The 22,449-nt window shown below is 40.7% G+C and overlaps 1 protein-coding gene across 1 annotated transcript in view; it reads right to left on the bottom strand.

Annotated features, from left to right (window-relative positions):
• The window catches only part of ccdc78 (coiled-coil domain containing 78), a gene marked incomplete at both ends in the record, with an annotated part of 25,073 nt that extends 3,818 nt beyond the window's left edge, over window positions 1-21,255 (bottom strand). Inside the window, 12 exons of the mRNA XM_080747513.1 lie at window positions 1,079-1,083; window positions 1,914-2,088; window positions 4,345-4,553; window positions 5,294-5,419; window positions 9,051-9,129; window positions 13,449-13,537; window positions 13,723-13,773; window positions 14,184-14,360; window positions 15,502-15,681; window positions 16,907-16,993; window positions 17,090-17,221; window positions 21,244-21,255. Of these exons, the coding sequence (XP_080603639.1) occupies window positions 1,079-1,083; window positions 1,914-2,088; window positions 4,345-4,553; window positions 5,294-5,419; window positions 9,051-9,129; window positions 13,449-13,537; window positions 13,723-13,773; window positions 14,184-14,360; window positions 15,502-15,681; window positions 16,907-16,993; window positions 17,090-17,221; window positions 21,244-21,255 (1,322 nt within the window). The remainder of the gene's footprint in view (window positions 1-1,078; window positions 1,084-1,913; window positions 2,089-4,344; window positions 4,554-5,293; window positions 5,420-9,050; window positions 9,130-13,448; window positions 13,538-13,722; window positions 13,774-14,183; window positions 14,361-15,501; window positions 15,682-16,906; window positions 16,994-17,089; window positions 17,222-21,243) is intronic.
• Between the last annotated feature and the right edge of the window lie 1,194 nt (window positions 21,256-22,449).

Raw genomic sequence — 22,449 nt, 5'->3', positions numbered from 1 at the left:
ATTCAATAATTTTAGGCCTAAATGGGTTAATCTTCATTTCGACTAAGGCTGGGCGATATTCGATAGCGTTGTTGAATACCTCGATATCGATATTACTCACAATATTAGTAAAAACAATTGCATTATAGTTTTTAATGTTTTTTCTGCTTTAGGTCCACTGCCTGCCTAACCCAGATAATGAATATCATATCCATGCATGCACACTGCATAGTACACATACTCTAGAACAATGACATTAAATGCCTTATTTCCATTTTACAACCATGGTTTTATTGAAATAACCACACCTGGTTACAGATGGACTGCTTTTTTGCATGTGCTACGTGCATGCATAGTGTGTCTGTTAATTAATTTGACATACACCAATACCTCATTTCAAGCCGTCTTCGTTGATATGTATACCTCGCATGTTGATGCCTCGATATTGATATTTTTTTTGATATAATGCCCAGCCTTAATTTCGACATAGCATCTTTTCGACGGTACATCTTTTCGACGTGGGTGAATGTTATCCTGGTGAAATGCTAACCTACCAACGCTGGTGAATGCTAACCTGGTGAATGTTAACCACTATGCCTAAACCTAACCCAAACCTCAGTAAAACTATGCCTAAACCTAACCCTAAAACCTAACCCCTAACCCTTAGTCGAAATGATGGGACGTCGAAACAGCGAGATTTCACCGATTGAAACATATTGATCATACTGTATAACCTGGGCTGCACGCTAGATAGTTAGTTTACTTTATTGACACAAATGTATAAAACATTGGGTCCAAACAATAATCGAAAACCCATTAATAAAAAACTTTAAAAGGTACAAATTACAATACATTAAAAAACATACATTTCTAAAGCCACTGGATAAGGGTGTACAAATTCTATACTCACTTGTGAAAGCCAACTGTTTGAAGTGGAATTCTGGGGGCAGCGTGCTGTAAAATAATAATCAGGGAGGGGATGATGGTGAGTGGTTTCATGTTTTCTTTGTCTTTATTACATTTAATTAGTGTATTTATTAATTAGTGTATTTATTAATCTTCACAAAATACAAACAACACATATAGCCTATCACAGCACCAAAACTAAAGAGGTGGCAGTTGGGAAGGTCACATTTCACAGAGAGAGTCCACTGCAACGGTATGAAAAAATATCCATAAGCCATGAGGAATGAACGTTTTCTTAATTCAGAGCCATTTCAAAAACAAATGGGAGTTTTACAGTCTGTGCAACAAAGCCTATAATCCTTCAAGACAAATACCGCCTTTATTATTTAAGATGGTCTTTGTTCCCTAATAAGATCGTCTTTGTTCTTTGAAAAGAAAACCAAATACCCCCCCACCCCTTTCAAACACAAACAAACAGCAGACAAAAGAGAGAGAGAGAGAGATCAGTCAACTTCAAAGCAGCCCGCCTGTCTTTTGAATTCTACCTCAGTGGTGTCAGTTCAGCCAAAAGCTAAGGTATGGCAACATGACTGGTGCTTCGCGCGCGTGCAAAACACCAGTCAAACAGGCATGATGAATTGATTATAAGAGTAAGCCATTTACCATGAGAGGAGTGGGTTGTTGGCTGATTTACCACTGTTTCAGGGTTGTGTTACCAGTTACCTCGAATGGTAAATTGCTTTTCTACCACTTCTACCATATAAATGAAAGAAAACACAGTTGTAACTTGCATTGATCTTGGAAATGTTACAACTGTAACACAACAGTGGGCGGGGTTGAGTTGGGGTCCAACTCAAGGTTGTTGGCCTATTTACCACTGTTTTAAACCAATCAGAATCCAGTATTTGAACATGATGTGACTAGAAAAAGTGGTAGAAAGTACATTTTATGTTGTTCCCCTGTAGCCAAAGTACGGCAGCTGCCGCAGCCGTACCTTGCCATACCCAATTGACGCCTACTTGTCCTACCTGCTCCTGGGCGGCTCGGAGCTGAGCCTCCAGCCTGGCCTTGTCCTGCCGCAGCCGCTGCACCTCCCTCTCCGCCTCGCCTTTCAGCTCACTGGAGTCCAGGCTGAAATGGTCCTCTGGGGGGCCAGGGTCCAGCCCGCCCTCCGGCCTGGACAAGATCTGCTCCCTCTGGACCCTAAAGCGGAGGGGGGAGAAGGGTATCAGTGGCGTCAGTTCAAGAAACCAGTCATGTTGCCATACCTTAGCAACAGGCATGATACATTTATTTTAATAGAAGTACATTCTATTTTTTCCCCCCGTTTCTACGGTTTCTTGGGCTGGATATGGCAGCCTGGAACAGTTGTTCAAGCGCAGCTAAACTTGGCATGTTAGTAAACGTGCCACAATTAACAATAATGAATTGCACCTGTGCAGCTGACCTACGGAACCTGACCTGCGGAACCTGGGAATATACCATTTTGTCAAGATGGGGAGAATAAAAGTGTGCAGAATATAATCATAATACCTTGTTAAAGTGACCATTTTGTAACATTTTGCATTTGTAGTTATTTTAATGTAATTTAACAACATAATAACCAGCACAAAGAGATGGATTCATGGATTCATATTTAAAAGTAACTTTTATTCTCCCCCTGGGTATGGCAGCTGCATACCCTTGCCATACCCAATTGACGCCCCCGGATGTCTGCAGTGTTGCTATGGCTCTGCTGCAGTATGTCCACATTAGCCTGGAAACCAGACAAATCTGCCAGTGTATATCACAAAAGAAGCCCTCTGCCGATTAGTCTAGCTCCGCTCGGTTGTGATTGGATTTAGCTGTCCCCGAAGTTGTGGGGCACCAATCAGGGCCCAGTACTCAATTGTTTGCATGGACAGTTTGGACACTGAAAGTGATCTGTGTTTACATGACTCAATTTAGTTGATACAGTATTGATACTTTTGTAAAAGTATCAATACTGCTACGCAGAAATACCATGTTAGGGCACGGTCACACCAAACTACCTATGAGAGTGGATTCCCCATTCCGTCAATGCATTTCAATGAGAATGGATTTTTTGGGGTAGAAATCCCCTACTGGCAGGAAACGGCTCTGTTCCCATTGAAATGCATTGGCAGAATGGGAAACCCACTCTCATAGGTAGTTTGGTGACCATACCCTTACGTAAAAGTCTGGAATTCAAAATTTACTTGAGTAAAAGTACAAAAGTAATGGTTTAAAAATATGGTAGCAAAATACTGAATGTCCCAGTCCCAAGTTTTCAAATGTACACTAATCTTTTGAAAATGAAATGGTGGTGAATGCATGTTTTGCCATAACGATTAAAACCGACAAAGTACGTTTTCAAACAATAGGCTCTATGCACAGCAGCCATTTTGGAGAGAAGTTGGATGGTCTTCTCACTTCCTTCAAAGGTGTTACCAATGATACTAATGAAGGCTCTGTTCCATTTCATGTAGCACAGTGGTTCTCAAACCTTTTACGGCTGCATTTGGTTCCATATTTGAACACTCTCAAGAGTAACACCTTCTAAGGGGTCATTTGAAACCCCCAAGGAACCATGAGGGTCCCTGTGAGGGACCACACTTTGAGACCCACTGGTGTAGCAGAGTGTTTCTAGTGAGCCAACATGCACAATATTACAGCACCCTGACTCTGTTTGACCAGAATGGAACAGAGCCTTCATTAGTTGTTGCGACCGAAGGTCGCATTATACCCTGAAAAACCTTGTCGCTTGTCTGTCTGTCTGACTGTCTGTCTGTCTGTCCGTCCGGCTGTACAGGAAGTGATGTCAGTGTGATGTCAGTGAGTCACAGTCAGGAAGTGATGTCAGTGTGATGTCAGTGAGTCACAGTGATGTGGTACAGAATGACTCATATATGGGCATAAAAAGGTACTGACAGTCAGACAAGCTACGAGATTTCTCAGGGTATAAAAGTCCATATATGGTCATTCCCAGAAAAAGAAGAAAGAGAATGTTAGGGTACCAAATATGGCCCATATATGGAGATCCAAAGGCATCAAACCAAGGCCCTAACTCACCAAGGCCCTGCTTGGCATTACTAATTAACGTACGTTTAATGCCCATATATGGAGATTCCTATATTGTCAATATTAAGGACATTATTAAGGATATTATGTTATCAATATTAAGGACATATGGGAATGCCCATATTTGGTAATGTCCATATATGGGCATGTTTCGACATAACTATCATGAAGGGGTCTCCATGTATGAGTAACTGGTCCCATATACATCACTGGCCAGATGGCCAAGAATCAACCTCGCCCTTTAGGTCGCATGTCACCCTGAGGTCGCAAGTCACCCTGAGGTGTCTTACTAGTATGGTAACACCTCTGAAGGAAGTGTATATAGCCTATTGCAGTGGAGTAAAAGTGCAACAATGGCCCAGGCTTTCCAGGAAGCGCCACCTGTATGCAATGAGCAGGGCGTGGTGCGTCCTGGTGGTCCTCTGCAGCCTCTTCTTGTAGGAGCGAGCGGCCGTGGCGAGCTGCTCCTCCCGGGCTCTGTAGGAAGAGCGCACGTCCTGGAGCATGCTGTCCACAAAGGCCCGGGTCTTCCCCCGCTCGGCGGGGGGGCCCTTCCCCCCGGCCTCCGCTCCCAAGCCGTCCACGTACTCCTGGAAGAAAGACACGACGCAGATGTTTTCTGGGGTTTGTGACGGCTGTGGGTTGAAAAAGGCTGGGCGGCGGACATATACTGTGAGGGACGAAACGTGCATGTGTTTAGGGGTTTGGGGGAAACGTAACCAGCAAACCGCCGCTGGAGGTCTGACGGCTTCTTTCCGGGATGGGGTGTGTGTGTGTGTGTGTGTGTGTGTGTGTGTGTGTGTGTGTGTGTGTGTGTGTGTGTGTGTGTGTGTGTGTGTGTGTGTGTGCGTGTGTGTGCTAGGGATGGGACGATGTGAAAATGTCATATCACGATTATTGTGACAAAAGAAATCGTGATTCACAATATTATCGCGATAATCAAAATCCATTACCTTGGGGCGGAACATTTGCCAAAAAATAGCAGATCTACAAGCTCACAACGCGTCGCAAAAGACATTTTATAGTGAGTGAAAAAAGACTGTATCAAGTATGTACAGTATATTATAAGTACCTTTTACCAATTATAGAGGGTTTAAATGGAGCTCGGCAAATAAAAGGTGAATTGATGCCAGTGCATGACGGAGGACGATATCACGATAAATTAAATCTCCACGATACGATTATCGTGAGTGTTCTTTATCACGATAAACGATAATATCGCTTATCGTCCCATCCCTAGTGTGTTGTTTGTGTGTGTGTGTGTGTGTGTGTGTGTGTGTGTGTGTGTGTGTGTGTGTGTGTGTGTGTGTGCATACGCTGTGGTGCTTACAGCTAAGTCCTGTAAATAGCACACCAGTCTTGTGCGGTATTCCTCGTTGAGCTCTTTGACTTGAAGCTGCAGTTTGGAGTTCTCCTCTTCTACCTCCTTTAGCTGGCTCTGGGAGCACATTAGGGCCTACATCGGAAACATACAGGCAACAGATTAATTAGGCCCTACATTAGACTGTCTCTGGTGGAAGGCTAACAGTGGTGGATAAAGAAATAATAATAATAATAATAATAATAAAACTTTATTTGTATAGCACCGTAAAGCTATCCACAGAGGCTGCCTGTCTCAGGTGTAGTGGGAGTTTATTCCAAGCTGTCGGTCCGTAGAAGCAGAAAGCTGCTTCACCATAGTACTCAAAATGTTTACTTAAGTAAAAGTATCAATACTGCAATATGGAAATACTTGGTTGCAAGTAAAAGTCTGTAATTCAAAATGTACTTGAGTACAGTATTGGCATCATAATGTATTTGAAGTACCAAAAGAAAAAGTACTCATTATGTCGAATGTCTCATTTCAAGTTTCTAAAAGTATAGAAATATTTAAAAAACTAGAAAAGAAAATTTCTAAGAAATTTTAAGTGTGCCTGCAGCTCGCTAAGTCTGTGCAACCTTGTGTAGCGGTTGGTGTTAGCATTAGCGTTATTAACATTAGCATTTTTTTGCATAAACGTTAACATTATTGTTCTTCATATGACACCACCCACATGTCTGTACGACAAACGGTTCACGAGAAAACGGGTCACTTCCTGTTTGGTGAGGGGCACTTCCTGTTTGGCGAAATAGGCCCCAATTAAGTTTAAGGACTCGCAGCTCTACCCACGTCACAAGGCCAGCAGCCAATCAGAAACCAAACAGGAAGTCAGCCATTTCGACTAATTAGTGGCGTTTTGGCGCATTTTTGGCCGTTATCACGGGTCGCACTTTAACGACAGTTTTGTGAGAAAAAAAAAGTTTTTTGAGAAAAAAAAAAGTTTTTTGAGAAAAAAACATTTTTTTGAGGAAAAAAAAAATTTGAGAAAAAAAAAATTGAGAAAAAAAAAATGTGAGAAAAAAAAATTGAGAAAAAAAATTTTTGAGAAAAAAAAAGTTTTGAGAAAAAAAAATTTGAGAAAAAAAAAATTTTGAGAAAAAATTTTTTTTGAGAAAAAAACATTTTTGAGAAAAAAAAATTTTTGAGAAAAAAAAAATTTGAGAAAAAAAAAATTTTGAGAAAAAAAAATTTTTGAGAAAAAAAAATTTTTGAGAAAAAAAAATTGAGAAAAAAAAAATTTGAGAAAAAAAAAAATTATGACACCAGCCGCGAGTCTGTACGACAAACGGTTCATGAGTTATAGAGGCACTTCCTGTTACAGAGGGGGCGGGGCTTAATCAATTACAGCTCATCCCTATTGGCCGGAAAAAGACCAAAGTTGTGTGTGCATTTTAAAGTTTAAATCACGTTGCTAGGCAAAAGTATGGCAGAGTTATGTGGCGCCAAAGTTTCTGGTTTTTTTTCGGAGTCCCCCATTCTAAGTCAATGGGGTTTTTGGGCGTCGTTTTTTGCGAATTACATCGCAATCGTATCGTGGATCGGAAAGAAAAGTAATAGCACACCATTCCCGGCCGAGCCGCACGTTTTGATGTGTATATTGCGGGGGTGGCGTAAATCGTGCGGCAGTTATTACGTGCCGAAATTTCCCCCATTCTAAGTGAATGGGGTTTTTTGGCGTCGTTTTTTGCGAATTACGTCGCAATGGTAACGCGGATCGGAAAGAAAAGTAATAGCACACCATTCCCGGCCGAGCCGCACGTTTTGATGTATATATTGCGGCGGTGGCGTAAATTGTGCGGCAGTTATTACGAGCAGAAATTTGCAAGAACATTACTTACTTACTTACTGACTGACTGACTGACTTAAGTATGGCGGATTACAATAAGTGTTCTGCTATTGCATAGCAGGCACACTTAATAATAATGAGTTGCATCGCATTCGCAACCCTGGTGACCTAGCCTGGGATCGCTTCTTATTTCGGGCTTTTGATCTGGTCGGGAGCGGAAACCGCCTACAGTACGTCTTTTTGTAGTCCTGGACGGACTACACTTTGGCCGGAACTACCAAAACGGAAATAGTTTTAACCCAAACAATAGGCTCTATGCATATACACCATTTTGTTCTACTTCCGGGTGTCTTTTGACTTCCTTCACAGGTGTTACTGATGATACTAATGAAGGGTCTGTTTGATTTATTGTACAGTGGTTCTTTAATTTCAAGGACCCCCATAACTCTATACAAATGGAATCAACAAATGGAATCAAATGGACCCAAACGGGTCCATTTTCTTCCATTTGTACACTCTCAGAGTTACACACCTGTATGGGGACATTTGGAAACCACTCAAGAACACTTTGAGACCCACTGGTGTAGCAGAGTGTTTCCAGTGAGCCAACATGCACAATATCAGCACCCTGACTCTGTTTGACCAGAATGGAACAGACCCTTCATTAGTATCATCGGTAACACCTGTGAAGGAAGTCGAAAGACACCCGGAAGTAGAACAAAATGGAGTATATGCATAGAGCCTATTCCCCACACTCAATGACATAGTTTTAGGGCCTACCCAATAAAACCCTTGATGCGGCCTTGTTTTGCTTCTTTTTTTTTTTTTTCTTTCTTTTTTTTAAGTTTGGTATATCCATCTTTTAGTCCAACTCACAGTGACTGGCAAGACTACACTTCTCTAGCATTTAAATGGGGAGTGGGGAAACAAACGGGGGGGACCGAAACAAAGTGACTTCTGCTGGTTTCTGGTTTAGGCCACGCCTAGACCGGATCAAACGGCCCGTTGTAAACGAATACCAGGCTTTCCTCCGAGGTGGAAAATCTGGTGATGCGAGGTTACTGGTGACTGGTGAAGTTAGCCACACCCACAGTGTTGTTGAATGGTAAAAAGGGAAGGGGATGATGTGATGTCATTACATCAGTGTATTTCAATTGGGCCTTTTGACTCAAGAGACTTTCAGCTTTCAGGAAGTAACCAAATATACACAGGGAAGACATGTTTGCGTATTATAACCACACCTGGGGTTCTATTAGAGTTATGTTAACTCCATAGACACTAGGGCATTCACCAAATATTCGAATATTCGAATATCAAAGTCACTATTCAACGTTGTTCACCAAAGTCGATTTTTTTTTTTTTTTTTTTTTTTTTTTATTGTTTTCTCTTTAAAAAATATATAGTTTATAAAGCTTGGCAAGATAGTAAGTCATAAGAATGAGTTGTCAATGCCCCTGGTGGATGAATTTGTTAATGCTCTATACCAGGGGTTCTCAAACCTTTTTAGCCCGTGACCCCCTAAATAAACATATTTAAACTGGGGACCCCCACCCTGAGAAGCACTTGGAATTGTAGGTACTACATTTAATGTGACTCGGTTCCGAAGACAAATATTGTGAAAATAGCAGATCTACATGCTCACAACGCCTCGCGTTGCGAGGCGTTGTGAGCATGTAGATCTGCTATTTTCACAATGTTCGCCTCTTGCTTACTTAATATTTGACAGTTTGACAGTCCTGTAGAATATTTGACTATTCGAATACTTTGAGGTCGAATAATTCGAATACTAAAAATCACTATTCGTGAATGCCCTAATAGACACATACAAAACGGAAAAAGTACAAAACCATGGCACCACCTCTTTAAAATGCAGATTTCTTTACGCCCTTGGCATTAAACTACCACTGAGTTAAGTGTGTGGCAGGGGATTGGTGCGCTCACCGTGCTCTGTTCCGACAGCTTCTGCTGGGTGGTGTGTATGGCTCTCCTGTTGTCCCACTGCTCTTTAGCCATGGCCACCCTGCATGGCCAGGACCACAACAGAGCGGTGACCATGCCCCAATGACAGCCACATCACAGGAGGAACCCCAGACAACCACATCAGACGCACAGAGAGAGAGAGAGAGAGAGAGAGAGAGAGAGAGAGAGAGAGAGAGAGAGAGGCCATGGAACAGAAATCAAAGGGGGGAAGAAACCACACAGCAGATGTGTGTGGGCAGTGTTGGGTTCAGGAGGGTTATACAATTGGTAACAGAGATATACTGTACACCAGGGGTTAGTGGGAGAAATATGTGAAAAAGGTGTTCACTTCCGGCAGAAAGCGTGAAAATTTGCACCTAGGGGTATTTTTGTGCGCTGAATTAAAAAATTGACGGTCCCAAGCACTTTTCTCAAATTCACTTTTCTCTAATTCACTTAAAAAGACCCCCCAAAAATCTTCTTTAAGTAGCATGTGAGGGGTCTATCTAGGGGGTTTTCATGATTCTGAATCCATTCCAAGCATTTGTTTTGCACAAAAAACATTCCTTGGGCAAGAAATGGACCCCACAAAACTATGGTTTAGTGATGAGTCATCACTTTTAACAGTTGTGTAGGGTCCATTTTTAGCCCAAGGAATGTTTTTTTGTGCAAAACAAATGCTTGCAATGGATTCAGAATCATGAAAACCCCCTAGATAGACCCCTCACATGCTAATTAAGGAAGATTTTTTGGGGGGTCTTTTTTCCCTAGTATGGTTAAGTGAATTAGAGCCACCAGATCCCATGGGAAAAGTGCTTGGGACAATTTTTGAATTCGGCACACAAAAATACCCTTAGGTGCAAATTTTCACGCTTTCTGCCGGAAGTGAACACATTAAACTATTTTTGTTACATATTTCTCCCACTAGGTAGGCAACCTTAGACACTGCTGCCAACAATGGCACAGAAGAGGGTGATCACTGGCACACTGGCATGACTGTGAGGGAGAGGATTTTTATTTTTGAATGAAAGAAAATGACAATAAAATCAAGACCCCTCACATCTTGCAAATGACATCCTGCACTCATCCTGCACTCTGAACTCCAACTGGGGAGGGAGTCTGGGAGATAGGCGAGTTATTTCCCCGAGTCTAATGATCATTACATCCTGATGTGAGAGAAGATTGTTCAAAAGAAGAAGGAAAAAAAAGATGCGTTTGTGTGCTGAAAATAGGCGATCTGAAAATAGCCGATCTACAAGCGCTGCGACACGTTGTGAGCTTTTTCAGCATGCAACACCTGAGAGCAACCAAACATAAAAATGACTCTCTTCTCCGCTAAAAGATGTGTTGGAATATTTTATATTGATATGGCACACTGACTATAGCAAGAAAATAAAACGTCATGTCTTCATGTCTAAAAGTTTGCCGACCCCTGCTGTACACTGTTAAATGAAATAATCCTAAATTTACTGAAAGTAATCAGATTGTGTGAGTTATTATGCTCCGGGAATACAATCACGTGCGGGTAATTGGTAACATGTACCTTTTGCATGTAATCTTCCCGACCCTGTGTGATGAACTGGATGATAATTATTACAAGATAATGATGGTAAGCTAGCTTACATCGTCTCAATCACTGTTGTTGAAGGGCCTTAGTGAGGGGGCATCCTAGCTGCTCTTTGGTTTATTTGTTATTTTATGGCGTGGCACCGAAGGGCCCTATAGCCATCTAGAACATTGTTTGTCTGTATATCTCTGTACCTTTCTATCTAGTTCTGTTCCCACAATAGTAGACCAATCACAGCTCAGCTCACACGGTCAGTCATGTGCATAGAATGGACGGTTCTCAAGTCGTGAACCACAGAATCCGACCCACAGAGAGATAATTAAGTGTGTTCCCACCGGTTCCCACATGTGAAGCTAATGGTAAATGTTAAATTTACCTTTATATAGTGCTTTTCTCCAAAGCCCTTTACAATGTATTTCACATTCACCCACTCAACCATTGACACCATTGACGTGGACATCCTACTTAATTCATGGACTTCATGACTAAAGCCCAGTGGAACTGAAGACTCTCAAAAGATCAGTTCACTTTGACTCAGATGCAATATAAAATGATATAAAAACTATTTACAGCACTGTAACATTCACACATCAGACATGTTGCTCCAGCAAGGCAAAAAGATGGACTGACTTGCTCTCCTCTAACCTTTCATTCTTAATTGGCTAAAACAAAACATCGCACATTCTTCTCTGCAGAGCTCATTAAAAGCCCCGAACCTTATCTCTTTCACACAGCCATAAAACAAGGGAGGCCACTACAGTATGTAGTACCCATCCTCCCTCGTCTCTACCAGCAGCTGTGTCTCAGGGTCATGAAAATATAATAATATCTAATTCACCTCAAGATGTAAGGCAACCAACCTGCTCATTGGGAGCGGTTAGGGGTTCAGAGTGTCTCGCTCAAGGACACCTCGACACTAAGCCAGGAGGAGCCGGGAATCGAACCTGGAACCTTCGGATTCCAAAGACGGCAGTGTTGTTTTTGACAGCAAATTTTGATTTAGTTTTAGTCATAGTCTTTTTAATAAAATGTCATTTGGTTTTAGTCATAATTTAGTCACCTGAAAAGTATTAGTTTTAGTCTAATTTTCATTGACAAAACACTCATTTTAGGCAACTAAATCTACAGTTAGTAAGGGGATTTTATAAGATATTTGACCAATCTGCAAAGTAAATCGTTACCAAGAAATCTCTTCACCAATGTGTTTCTAAAGGTGTGTAATAATATGTACTAAAAGGTTGAAATTCAACTCCCGGGGGAAACCTCATAAAAAAACTGATTTGTGTTTTAAGTAGCATGTGAGGGGTCAAACTAGGGGGTTTTCATGATGCTGAATCCATTTCAAGCATTTGTTTTGCATGAAACACATTCCTTGGGCTAAAAACAGACCCACAAAACGATGGTTTAGTGACGAATCATCACTTTTCACCGTTTTGTAGGGGCCATTTGTAGCCCACGGAATGTTTTTCGTGCAAAACAATGCTTGCAATGGATTCAGCATCATGAAAAAACCCTAGTTTGACCCCTCACATGCTACTTAAAGCATATTTATTTTTTGTATTTTGTATCTGTATAGTAAAGTTAATGGGACACAAACACAAATCATTTTTTATGAGGTTTCACCCGGGAGTTGAATTTCAACCTTTTAGTACATATTATTACACACCTTTAGAAACACAGTGGTGAAGAAATTTCTTGGTAACGATTTACTTTGCAGATTTTCTTATGTTCCCCTTACTAAGTTGATTTAGTCAACTGAAATGTATTTTGGCAGGCCTTGATTAGCCTGACACTTCAGTCCGCACATCACCACCCCCTGCTGGTGGGTGGTGTGTAGTGTGGACTGAAGCTGCACACATTTTAATCTATTTCGAAAGCGCCCAAAGAGCGGGCGCATTGAATGGACCAATCAGGGTTGTATGCTTGGGGCACGTGTGTGGCTGCTCCGGTCCCAGCCCCCTCCAAACAGAGCTCTTGAGCTCACGTGAGACTCGCTCGTGGACTCTGATTGGTGTCCTCTGCCCACGTGAGAGTCTAGTGGACTCTGATTGGTCCGTGAAAACTGTCATGGCGGAGTCAGACTCGACTCGTATTATTTTAATAAACTATGAAATAGTGCAGTTTCTTCACGTTTTAATACCATTTTGCACTAACGTAAACATGCAGACATATAATATGTTATGAGAAATAACGTATTTTTGCAATGTCACGCCACGTCGCCGTCGCGTGTGTGTGTGTGTGTGTATGTGTGTGTGTGTGACGTCAATAGGCTTTAGCCCCCCCCCCCCCCCCCCCGCCGAAATAGAATGTCTGCCCTCAATTTCAGACTCTCATCCCGAAGTGAAACGTAGTGTGAGATGTCTGGCGCTCGCAGTCAGGCAAGGCCTTGATAGCATCGTAATGACTGATTTTACACTTGGTTGTGTGCTGAGAATTAGCCGAACACCTGAGAGCAACCAAACCAAAAATGACTCTCTTCTCCACTAGTCCCTCCCTAACGTTTTAGTCTAGTTTTTATTTTGTTGACGAAATCGTCAATATATTTCGTCTTAGTTTTAGTCATCAAAGCTGAGTTTTTATTTTTCGTTTAGATTTCGTTTTCGTCAGTGAATAAAATGCAGTCGACAAACATTTTTCGTCATAGTTTTAGTCGACGAAATCAACACTGCCACTGCCACAAAACTGCCACTGCCACAAAACACTCACAAATTGCATAGCGCTGAATACCTCGTTACTTTCTAGATTGCATGGGGAATCCGCTCTGTGTCATATGTTTAAAAGTAAATGATAATAGACTTTTATTTCCAACTCACACTTTCTCCTCCAGTTTCTCCTGCTGTTCCTCGTAGCTCTTCTTTATCTTCTCCAACATGACCTTGATCTCATCCTGGTTTCCAAGCAGCTAATAAATAATAACATTAAATCATATTATAATATTCATGATAAAACATAAATAAGAGGCTGGTGACTTGAGCATATGAGTTTGGCTAGGGCTAGGCTACCACTGAAATGCATTTGAAGCTTGCTGACTGACCACTGTGTCATTTGAGCTCTGTTTTTTTATATCCAGCAAGAGAAAAAACTCACACTTTTCTCCATACTTTTTCGCTCTTGATCCAATGCTGCCAGGTCCTCTGGCTGTCAAACAACAACAACAACAAAAACACATGTCTAAGCTTGCAATTTCAATTACAGAAGATTACAGTAGGAAATATACTAAATATACTACCAGCAAATTCAGTTATTTTATGCATAGGCTATTGTCCCCAATTGTTTTTGCAGATTAATCTGATTTCATCGCAACTGATGCCAGTCCAAGCCTTTTATTGTATGCAAACATTAATTTATTAACCAATTTAAACGTGGTATCCCAATTTTGGGAATGTCATTGTAGAACAAGATATATATTCCCCTTTTCGCCCCCAAAAAATATCAAAAACAGTTGCTCTACAAGTAGATCAACTATTTTAGAAATGGTGACAACCCTTTTTTCTTTTTTGCCACCCTGCTATTTCTTCCTGAAACGACGGCCTCTGTTCTGTTCTAACCTTGACTCTGCTGTGTGACATGCGGCTGACCAGGGCCCTGACGCGGTCCAGCTCCCCGTGCAGACCCTGGGTGGAGACCCTGGCGCTCTGCTGCTGTTCCTCCAGCTGCCTGCGGAGGGCGTCCTGGGTCTGGGCCAGGCCCAGCAGCTCTGTGCTCAGCTCCTCACCGTGGGCCACCTCCAGGGGTGGAAAAAAGTAGTCACATTCTTTTTTTAAAACGTTTTCTTTTTTTAAGAAAATGTAGTAAAATGCAATGTGCTCTGCGCCAAGTAAAAGTCCGGAATTCAAAGTTTTCTTGAGTAAAACTACAAACATATTGGCATCGAAATGTACTTAAAGTACCTACCAAAGGTAAAAGTGCTCATTATGCAGACTGTCCCGTTTCAAGTTTTCAAATGTATACAAATCTTTCGAAAATAGCAGATCTACAAGCTCACAATGCGTCGCGACGCATTGTGAGCTTGTTGATCGGCTATTTTCAAATGGCCGAAATGTGCATAGATTTGAAGTGGTTAATATGTTTTGTAATAATAATCAATCTACAGAGTAACTAGTAACTACAGTTTTCAAATAAATGGAAGTGGAGTGAAAAGTACAATATTTGGATCCGAGACGTAGCAGAGTAGAAGTCAAAGAATTGGAAATTCTCAAGTAAAGTACAAATAACTAAAAAGTGTAGGCCTAAGTACAGTACTGAACCCATTTAGGCCTGAACACATTATGACGCAATATGTTATGCTTTAAATATTAAAAAATAGCAGATGCACGGCACTCGGTGCCGCGCTGTGAGCTTGTATATCTGCTATTTTTGAAAAATCGTGAAAATTCAAATTTTGACCCGATTCTATAAGTGTCTTTTGAATCCTTCTAAGATTTTTGGAAAAAACCTATGTTTCTATGACAGCAATCTGGCCAGCCATCGTCAAAGAAAAGGTCCTTTTCACTTAACTGGAGCTCAGTTAGTCTGTTCTTGAGAGACTACTATGTCAGTGGTTCTCAAACCTTTTCATGTGAAGGACCCCCAAACTGATATGTATTTGGCCACGGACCCCCATCTCAAAATATTTAGTTCCAGGGACCACCCAGAAGCAAAATTTGAGTTACAACCGTTCGCTTTGAAAATACATACAGTATATTCAAAGATTTGCACACATTTTCACGACTTTTTCAAAAATAGCAGATATACAAGCTCACAGCGCGGCACCGAGTGCCGCGCTGTGAGCTTGTATATCTGCTATTTTTTTTATATTTAAAGCATAAAATATTGCGTCATAATGTGTTCAGGCCTAATTATGGGTTTAGTTACTTTACAGCCCACCTCTGTGTCGTGGGCCTCGGCCAGAGCCAGGTAGTTCCTCTTCAGCACCACGTACTCGTCCCTCAGGTCTCCGCCGCTCTTCTCCGACAGCTGCAGGCGAGCCTCGGCCGCCTGGAGCTCCCTGCGCAGAGCCTCTCGCTCCGAGCCCAGCTCTGCTATCACGCCCTCTTGGTTCAAAATCTGCATTACATATTACATTATGCATTACATATTACATTATGCATTACATATTACATTATGCATTACATATTACATTATGCATTACATATTACGTTGTTTACAGTAAATGTTATGCACTTTAGAGGAACTGCATTTTTTTAATGAATCATACATAATAATAATAATAACAACTAGACTGCACTCTGTCGAGGTGCCAACTTGTGCCTTGTGCACTCGTGGCAATATATGGCCTATACGTGTGTGCCAGCAGAGCGCACAACTACTGCGATTGGTGCTGTTCACTGCTCTCTGTATGTATCAGGGCCGGATTAACACCTCAGAGGGCCCCTGGGCACTGAAGCGCCAAGGGGCCCCTGTGTGCACGCAAAATGTTTTGTAGGCATATGTAGGCATGTAGGTCCAATAGAACATCTGCAGCAGCAGTTGGCTCAGTGCGGCCCGGCAGAGTTTTAATCAGTTGACTTGACTTTCATGAAATATTCTACATTGCACTTAACATAATCAGCACTTTTCAGCAGCATTCTCACAGCATTTGTTTCAGGGAGTGGTGGACATCATTTATTTCATTCTGATTAAAAAATAAAAAATAAAACTTTTTTTTTCCACCTTGGAGGGCCCTTGATGCCCAGGGGCCCCTGGGCACGTGCCCAAAGTGTCCATATGGTAGATCCGGGCCTGGTATGTATGTATGTGGGTCTGTATGTATCAGGTCGCACTTGTTGGTGGTGATGTCACCAAGAACGCTGCTCCCTCATTGGATAAGGCCGGAGGCCCTGCTTTGTACTGTCGGCCGGAAACAGACGGCACCGAAAGTAGTACTTGCGCGCTCTGCTGGTGCAATTAATAAAAACTCTGTCGCAGACAGTACAAAGGCAGGGCCCTTAGCCAATGAAGTGTGAAAAATCTGGGAGTGGTGTTATTTGGTGGAGTATTGGTTGAGCTTCACATGACACGCTGTAGAATAGTCACGAGCGAGCCCACACTTGTTTCGTAGGAAAACATATTTCTAGTTATATTGTGATGTCATGTCGCCCAATCAGAAAAGGGACATTGAACTCAATGGACTTTTAGGGTTACTCTAGATGAAATAATAATAGCTGGACAAGGATTATATAGTCTGGTTGTGGTTGCCCTGTAGCCAACCACACTAACAACAGCAGCAACAACAATAATAAATCATATAAAAGCCTTTTGGATCATAGGCCTAAGTAAAGTAGATATTCACCTTGTTTTTCAATACAAAGGTCTCCTCCTCAAAGTGCTCTCTGAGTTTATTGGTCTCGATTTTGACTTCCACAAGTTCCTTAGATATCTGAAACATTAGTAATGGATGATTAATTCCTCTGGGAGCAGAAATGGTAAGGCTATACTTACAATACATGAAGTGAGGATATAGCTATAGGCCTACCTTCAGTTTCTCCTCTTCGCTCTGAACCAGCTTGGACGACAGGTCTGTCTTGGAAGCAGCCATGTGGGCTAATCTGCTCTCCAGGTAGCCCACTTTGGTAAAAAGGACTTCATGTTTGTCACGCAACTGACCCTACATGGTTTGAAGCAGACACAAGCAGTCATAGAAGCTTGTTGGCAGAGGTTGGACAAAATTGTATTATTTAGTTTTTCAACTGATTCTGTCAGGAAATTAGGTCTACTAGCCAGGATAAACAAATCTACCCTGATCTGCTCATGGCAAATACCCACAGTGGCCAAATCAAGTTGGGCTCCCATCGACTTTCTATACAGGAGGAAAATACCCAGAAACAAAAAAATCTGCTTTAAGTAGGATGTGAGGGGTCTAACTAGGGGTTTGCCATGATTCTGAATTCATTTGCAAGCATTTGTTTTGCACAAAAAACATTAATTGGCCCCAGAAAACGCCCACAAAAGGTGATGACTCATCACTTTTCATCACTTAACCGTCGCCTTAAAGCATCCTTCTTAAAGCAGATTTTTTTTTCTGGGTATTGTCCTCCTGTATAGAAAGTTGATGGGAGCCCAACTTGATTTGGCCGCTGTGGGTAGGCCTATTTGCCACGAGCAGATCAGGGTAGATTTTTTTTATCCTGGCTAGTAGACCTAATTTCCTGTCAGAATCAGTTGAAAAACTAAATAATACTATTTTGTCCAACCTGAGTGTATTTTTTGCCTAGATTTACTAGACTAGTATCTGCATGACTGTATCTGTTTGTAGTTAATAGATACATTTATAATTAGTTGCATTTCTGAAGCATTTGACAATGACAATGGTTGAAACCACATGTGTTTTTGGTTCACACTATGACATGTCTAGTCTAGTCCAACATCTTTCTTCTAAGAAAGCTATCATAATGCAGTAACGTAGGGAGAACCATATTCAAGTAGGCTACTGGAGCAGCACAGTTCACTTACATTTTCTTCAGTCAAAGACCTAATTCGTTCTTGGAGTTCAGTAAGTGCTAGACGAGGGTCAAGAGAATCCATCTTAATCGGAGAATCAACAGTAGGCCAGCTTTTTGTTACACTGACACTGTAACCATCAACAATGTTGCTATGACTACTTTTATGATAGGCCTAACTGTGGGGAAACAAAATAAATGTGGTATAGAAATGCACATGTGTTGCAGTATTATATTGTAAGGTAGGGCTATAGGCCCTAAACGGTTATTTTCGTGTGTGACTAAGAATCGTAGCTTACTAAATATTAAGTATTTCCTTCTTTGCAATTAACTCTTCTGAAATCACTGATGAGGACTGCCCGAGCCCTTATTTGCTTAACAACGGCGCCCTCGCGTGGCGACAGGTTGCTACTTGTCCAAATGACATGTCATGATGATGACTTAAGTGGTGGAAAAAGTAGCCTACTCAAATATTTTACTAGTAAGTAAAAGTATCAATACTGCAATATAGAAATACTCTGTTATAAGTAAAAGTCAGGAAATCAAAATATACTTGAGTAAAAGTACAATAGTACTGGCATAAAAATGTACTTAACATTTGCCTCTGAGATGTAGTGGAAATTGGAAATACTCAAGGAGAGTACAAATACCTAAATATTGTACTTAAGTACAGTACTTAAAGGAGCTATAGTCAACTTTTTCATTGTAGGGCTGACACTTTGTTTACATCCTAGTCTATAGACTAGAATGTAAACAAAGTGTCGGTCTGACAATGGCCAAAATGATTATTTTATCATTATTTTACGCTTTTTGTGGTCATTTTTGAATAGAAACACATATATGAAGCTTATTTTTTATAAAATATTTTCGAAACATTATTTTTATTTTAGCATCCGTTTTTCAAGAAAAAGTTGACTATAGCTCCTTTAAGTAAAGGTACTTAGTTACTGATGAAGACTATCATTTTCATGCATAGTCAGACGCATTGCAAAGATGGTCAGAGTACCAAATGACCAAGATGGGGTGGTTAAATACATTTTTACACCTTAATGTGGAATTCAACCTCTATGAATTAATTTTGGGTCAAATGTCCCCTGGGGTCTTTTTTCCTGTTAGGCCTGCAATGCAACAATTTTGACACAATTTTACCTTTTGTACTTTAAGAATAAATGCATCCATTTTCAACTTATTAGTCCTATAAGTGTATTGGTTAAAGCAATGGTCATAGAATACTGGGGCCTTTCTCCCCCTCCCAACATTCTCCATTCACCGTTCACTCTCACAGTCACGCTCAGGCCTTCTCCATTCACAAAGTATTTTCTCTCACATTTTCATTCTTACCAACAAAAAAAGCTCCCGCACACGGTCTTCAAATGCAACTAAGAATGTTTTGCATTTAAAGGACAACTTTTAGTTTTTTACAACAAGGGTTCATATTTTAGATTGTACTCATACCCTGCCAAAAAAGAAGTTTCTATGATAAAAACGTCTTTAAAACGTCTTAAAAAAAAAAAAAAAAATTGAAATTTTTTTTTTTGGACCTCCAACAGTGTACTAGGCATGATCGCGATCGCGAAATTGCATGTTTAACCCCCATACCAACCCCATCTTTCAAACATGGCAGCCATGTTTGTTTACATTTGAAGAAAACATAAGGGCTCCTTTCTCCTGAATGCCTGAACGGATTTCCAAGCAGATTTTTTTGTTTGAAAGCTGTGAAAAGCATGCACATGCATAGTGCATGATCTGTGCACGAATGTGTGCACCAGCGTGCACACTATTTTTTTAACCCTTTGTTGGCGAACCGGCAATATAAGAGGTCATCCCACTATAAATATGGCACCGACTGAGTTAAAGAATATAAAAGATGAGTGTTAAAATGTTTTCATTTACTTCTTTCTATTGTTTTAGAGATTCTTATTTCAGTGGTTGGGGGCATGTGTACAACTGGCTAAATATGTCATTTTACACAGAATAAGCCCAGGTTGGATGTGACTTATGGGGGCTAGAAGTGTTACTGTAAATAGCAATAAAGAAACTGCTGGCTTATTATGTCTAAAAAGACATTATTTAGCCACTTGTACGCGTGCCCGCATGCGTACGCATGCCCCACATTTTAGCACGGTGAACGCGATAAAACAATAGAACGAAGCAAATGAAAACATTTTAACTCACTTGTTCTTTTCTCTAATTACTGTACAATCTAAAATATGAACCCTTGTTGTAAAAGAACAAAGTTGTCCTTTAAAGACCCTTCAGTTCCCCGTTTGGTCTTCTCCTATGCACCTGTTGCTTTTCATTCTTACACACACGTCCAATCACATTTCTAATAGGTGAAATGTAAGATTGTATGTGTAAGTCAAAATATTGCAAGTGAAAGACTATTTAAGCGAAAGGAGAATTTGTGTATGAGTGACAATACTGTAGGCGTAGGCTATACAGTAGGCCTATGTGAAAGGAGAATGTCCAGTATGTGTCTGAGTGCCAGAATGAAGTGTGTACGTGGGTGTGAGAGACAATTACTGTGTCGTACACACAGTAATTGGAAGTGGGAATAAAAGTGGGAATAAAATACAAACATTGACATCAATTGCATGTTTTCACAAGCTTGATTTTAGTTTTGGTAGGTGGTCTATTAGAGATCCTTCAAAAACATTTTTTAAATAAAATAAGTTCATTCATCATTCACTTTTCACACTTTGCATTATCACCACCAGAAATACAACTTTCATGAAACAATGCATACAAGATTCTTGTATACTCCTCTTAGGAACAAAAACATTCTTCCTAGGCAATGTGAAAAATGTTTTCTGTGTTTGTTCGTTTTTCTTTTATTCCATTTGATAATCTTCAAAGAATAGGATTTTGTAAAACTATATGTTTTGAATACAAAAGCCATGTGGTGTACAATCACTTTTAAAGAAATATGTATTTTTTGGCTGCATGATCCAAGACAGACCTGTCCTCCAAACTGGTGCAGACTGCAATTAGGGGTTCAGTGTCTTGCTCAAAGACACGTTGACACCAACTCTAGGGGAGCCCGGGATCGAACTGGGAACCTTTCGGTTCCCAAGCGGACGCTCTACCTCCTCCGCTACGGCCGCCCCTGTATATAACGATTAGATTATTTTATTGTGCAGCACTTTTTAACTTTTATTCCGAAAGGTGCTTCATCAATAAAAAAATGTACCTTACCCGACATGTGATACCACCATACAATGATCTACTTCCCCTCAGACACACAAATCATTATATCAGGAGCTCACTTCACACATAATTTGAGTTTTGTTTGTAGTTCATTCACTAGGCTACAGTTTCAGCTACAGCTACCACACATAATCCAAAACATTACATGGTTGCTGTAATGTTAAGATCAACCAACTTTATACATTTTACTGCATATTGTTTCTGGATTCATTGAAACATGGGATGGCTCATCTTACTCAGTGGTTTGCGGTATTCTGATTTTGCTTTGTTTGCGAACTTGCTCTGTAAAGAATGTTGAATTGAAAAGCTCTATTCAAAGAAATTCATTGTCATTATCATTCTCCCTACACAACATTAAAAAAATCTTGCGCAAATGTACATTCTATCTCAGATGTGAAGTATAAATGCACCAGACATTATCAAAACAAAATATTCCATAGAAATCTATGTCTTACATGAATAATTTGTTGAGTTCATAAATAAAAAAATATACACATTCTTCAAATGTACAGAATTGTCACCATTTGGGGAGCACAACATCAAATATGAATACCAGCTGGCGAAAAAGGCAAATGTCCAGCTTTTATAAACCAAAGTCTGCTTAAAACCCATTTAGAACGGGTACACATTATTGTGTATCATTATTTTATGCTTTAACTATTGAAAAATAGCAGATATACAAGCTCACAGCGCGGCACCGAGTACTGTGCTGAAAAATCGTGAAAATTTGAATTTTGACCCGATTCTATAAGTGTCTTTCTACCACTTTTTCTAGTCACATGTTCAAATACCGGATTGTGATTGGCTTAAAACAGTAGTAAATGAGCCAACAATACTCATCTGTGTGAAATGCCCGGATGCGTTCTCATGCAAATGAGGCACATTTCCTAGATCAATGCGCCTCATAACGCATCCGGGGATTTTCAGAGCCGGAACACCTTTCCCCAACCAACAATAACATGGTCGCGGGCGTCCTATGTTTAGTAGCGAACGTACTATCGTCACCGATTTATTTGGATCCAATGCAATCTGGCAACTTTAAAGACCCTTTTCTCTGAACCTATGCTTTTCTGGAAGCGACCATCCTCTATTTGCGGCTGAAACTGTGCTTCTAACTGACGCTAGACTAGCAGCAAGCTAGTGATGCATCTAAATATGGATCAGTATGGAGTTGGCGCCATCTGGTGGT

The sequence above is a fragment of the Nannobrachium achirus genome (genome assembly GCF_963921795.1).
Source record: "Nannobrachium achirus genome assembly, chromosome: 18".
Lineage (NCBI taxonomy): Eukaryota > Metazoa > Chordata > Actinopteri > Myctophiformes > Myctophidae > Nannobrachium > Nannobrachium achirus.
Note: the sequence above shows the minus strand (reverse complement) of the source record. Positions and strands in the feature narration are given on the sequence as shown.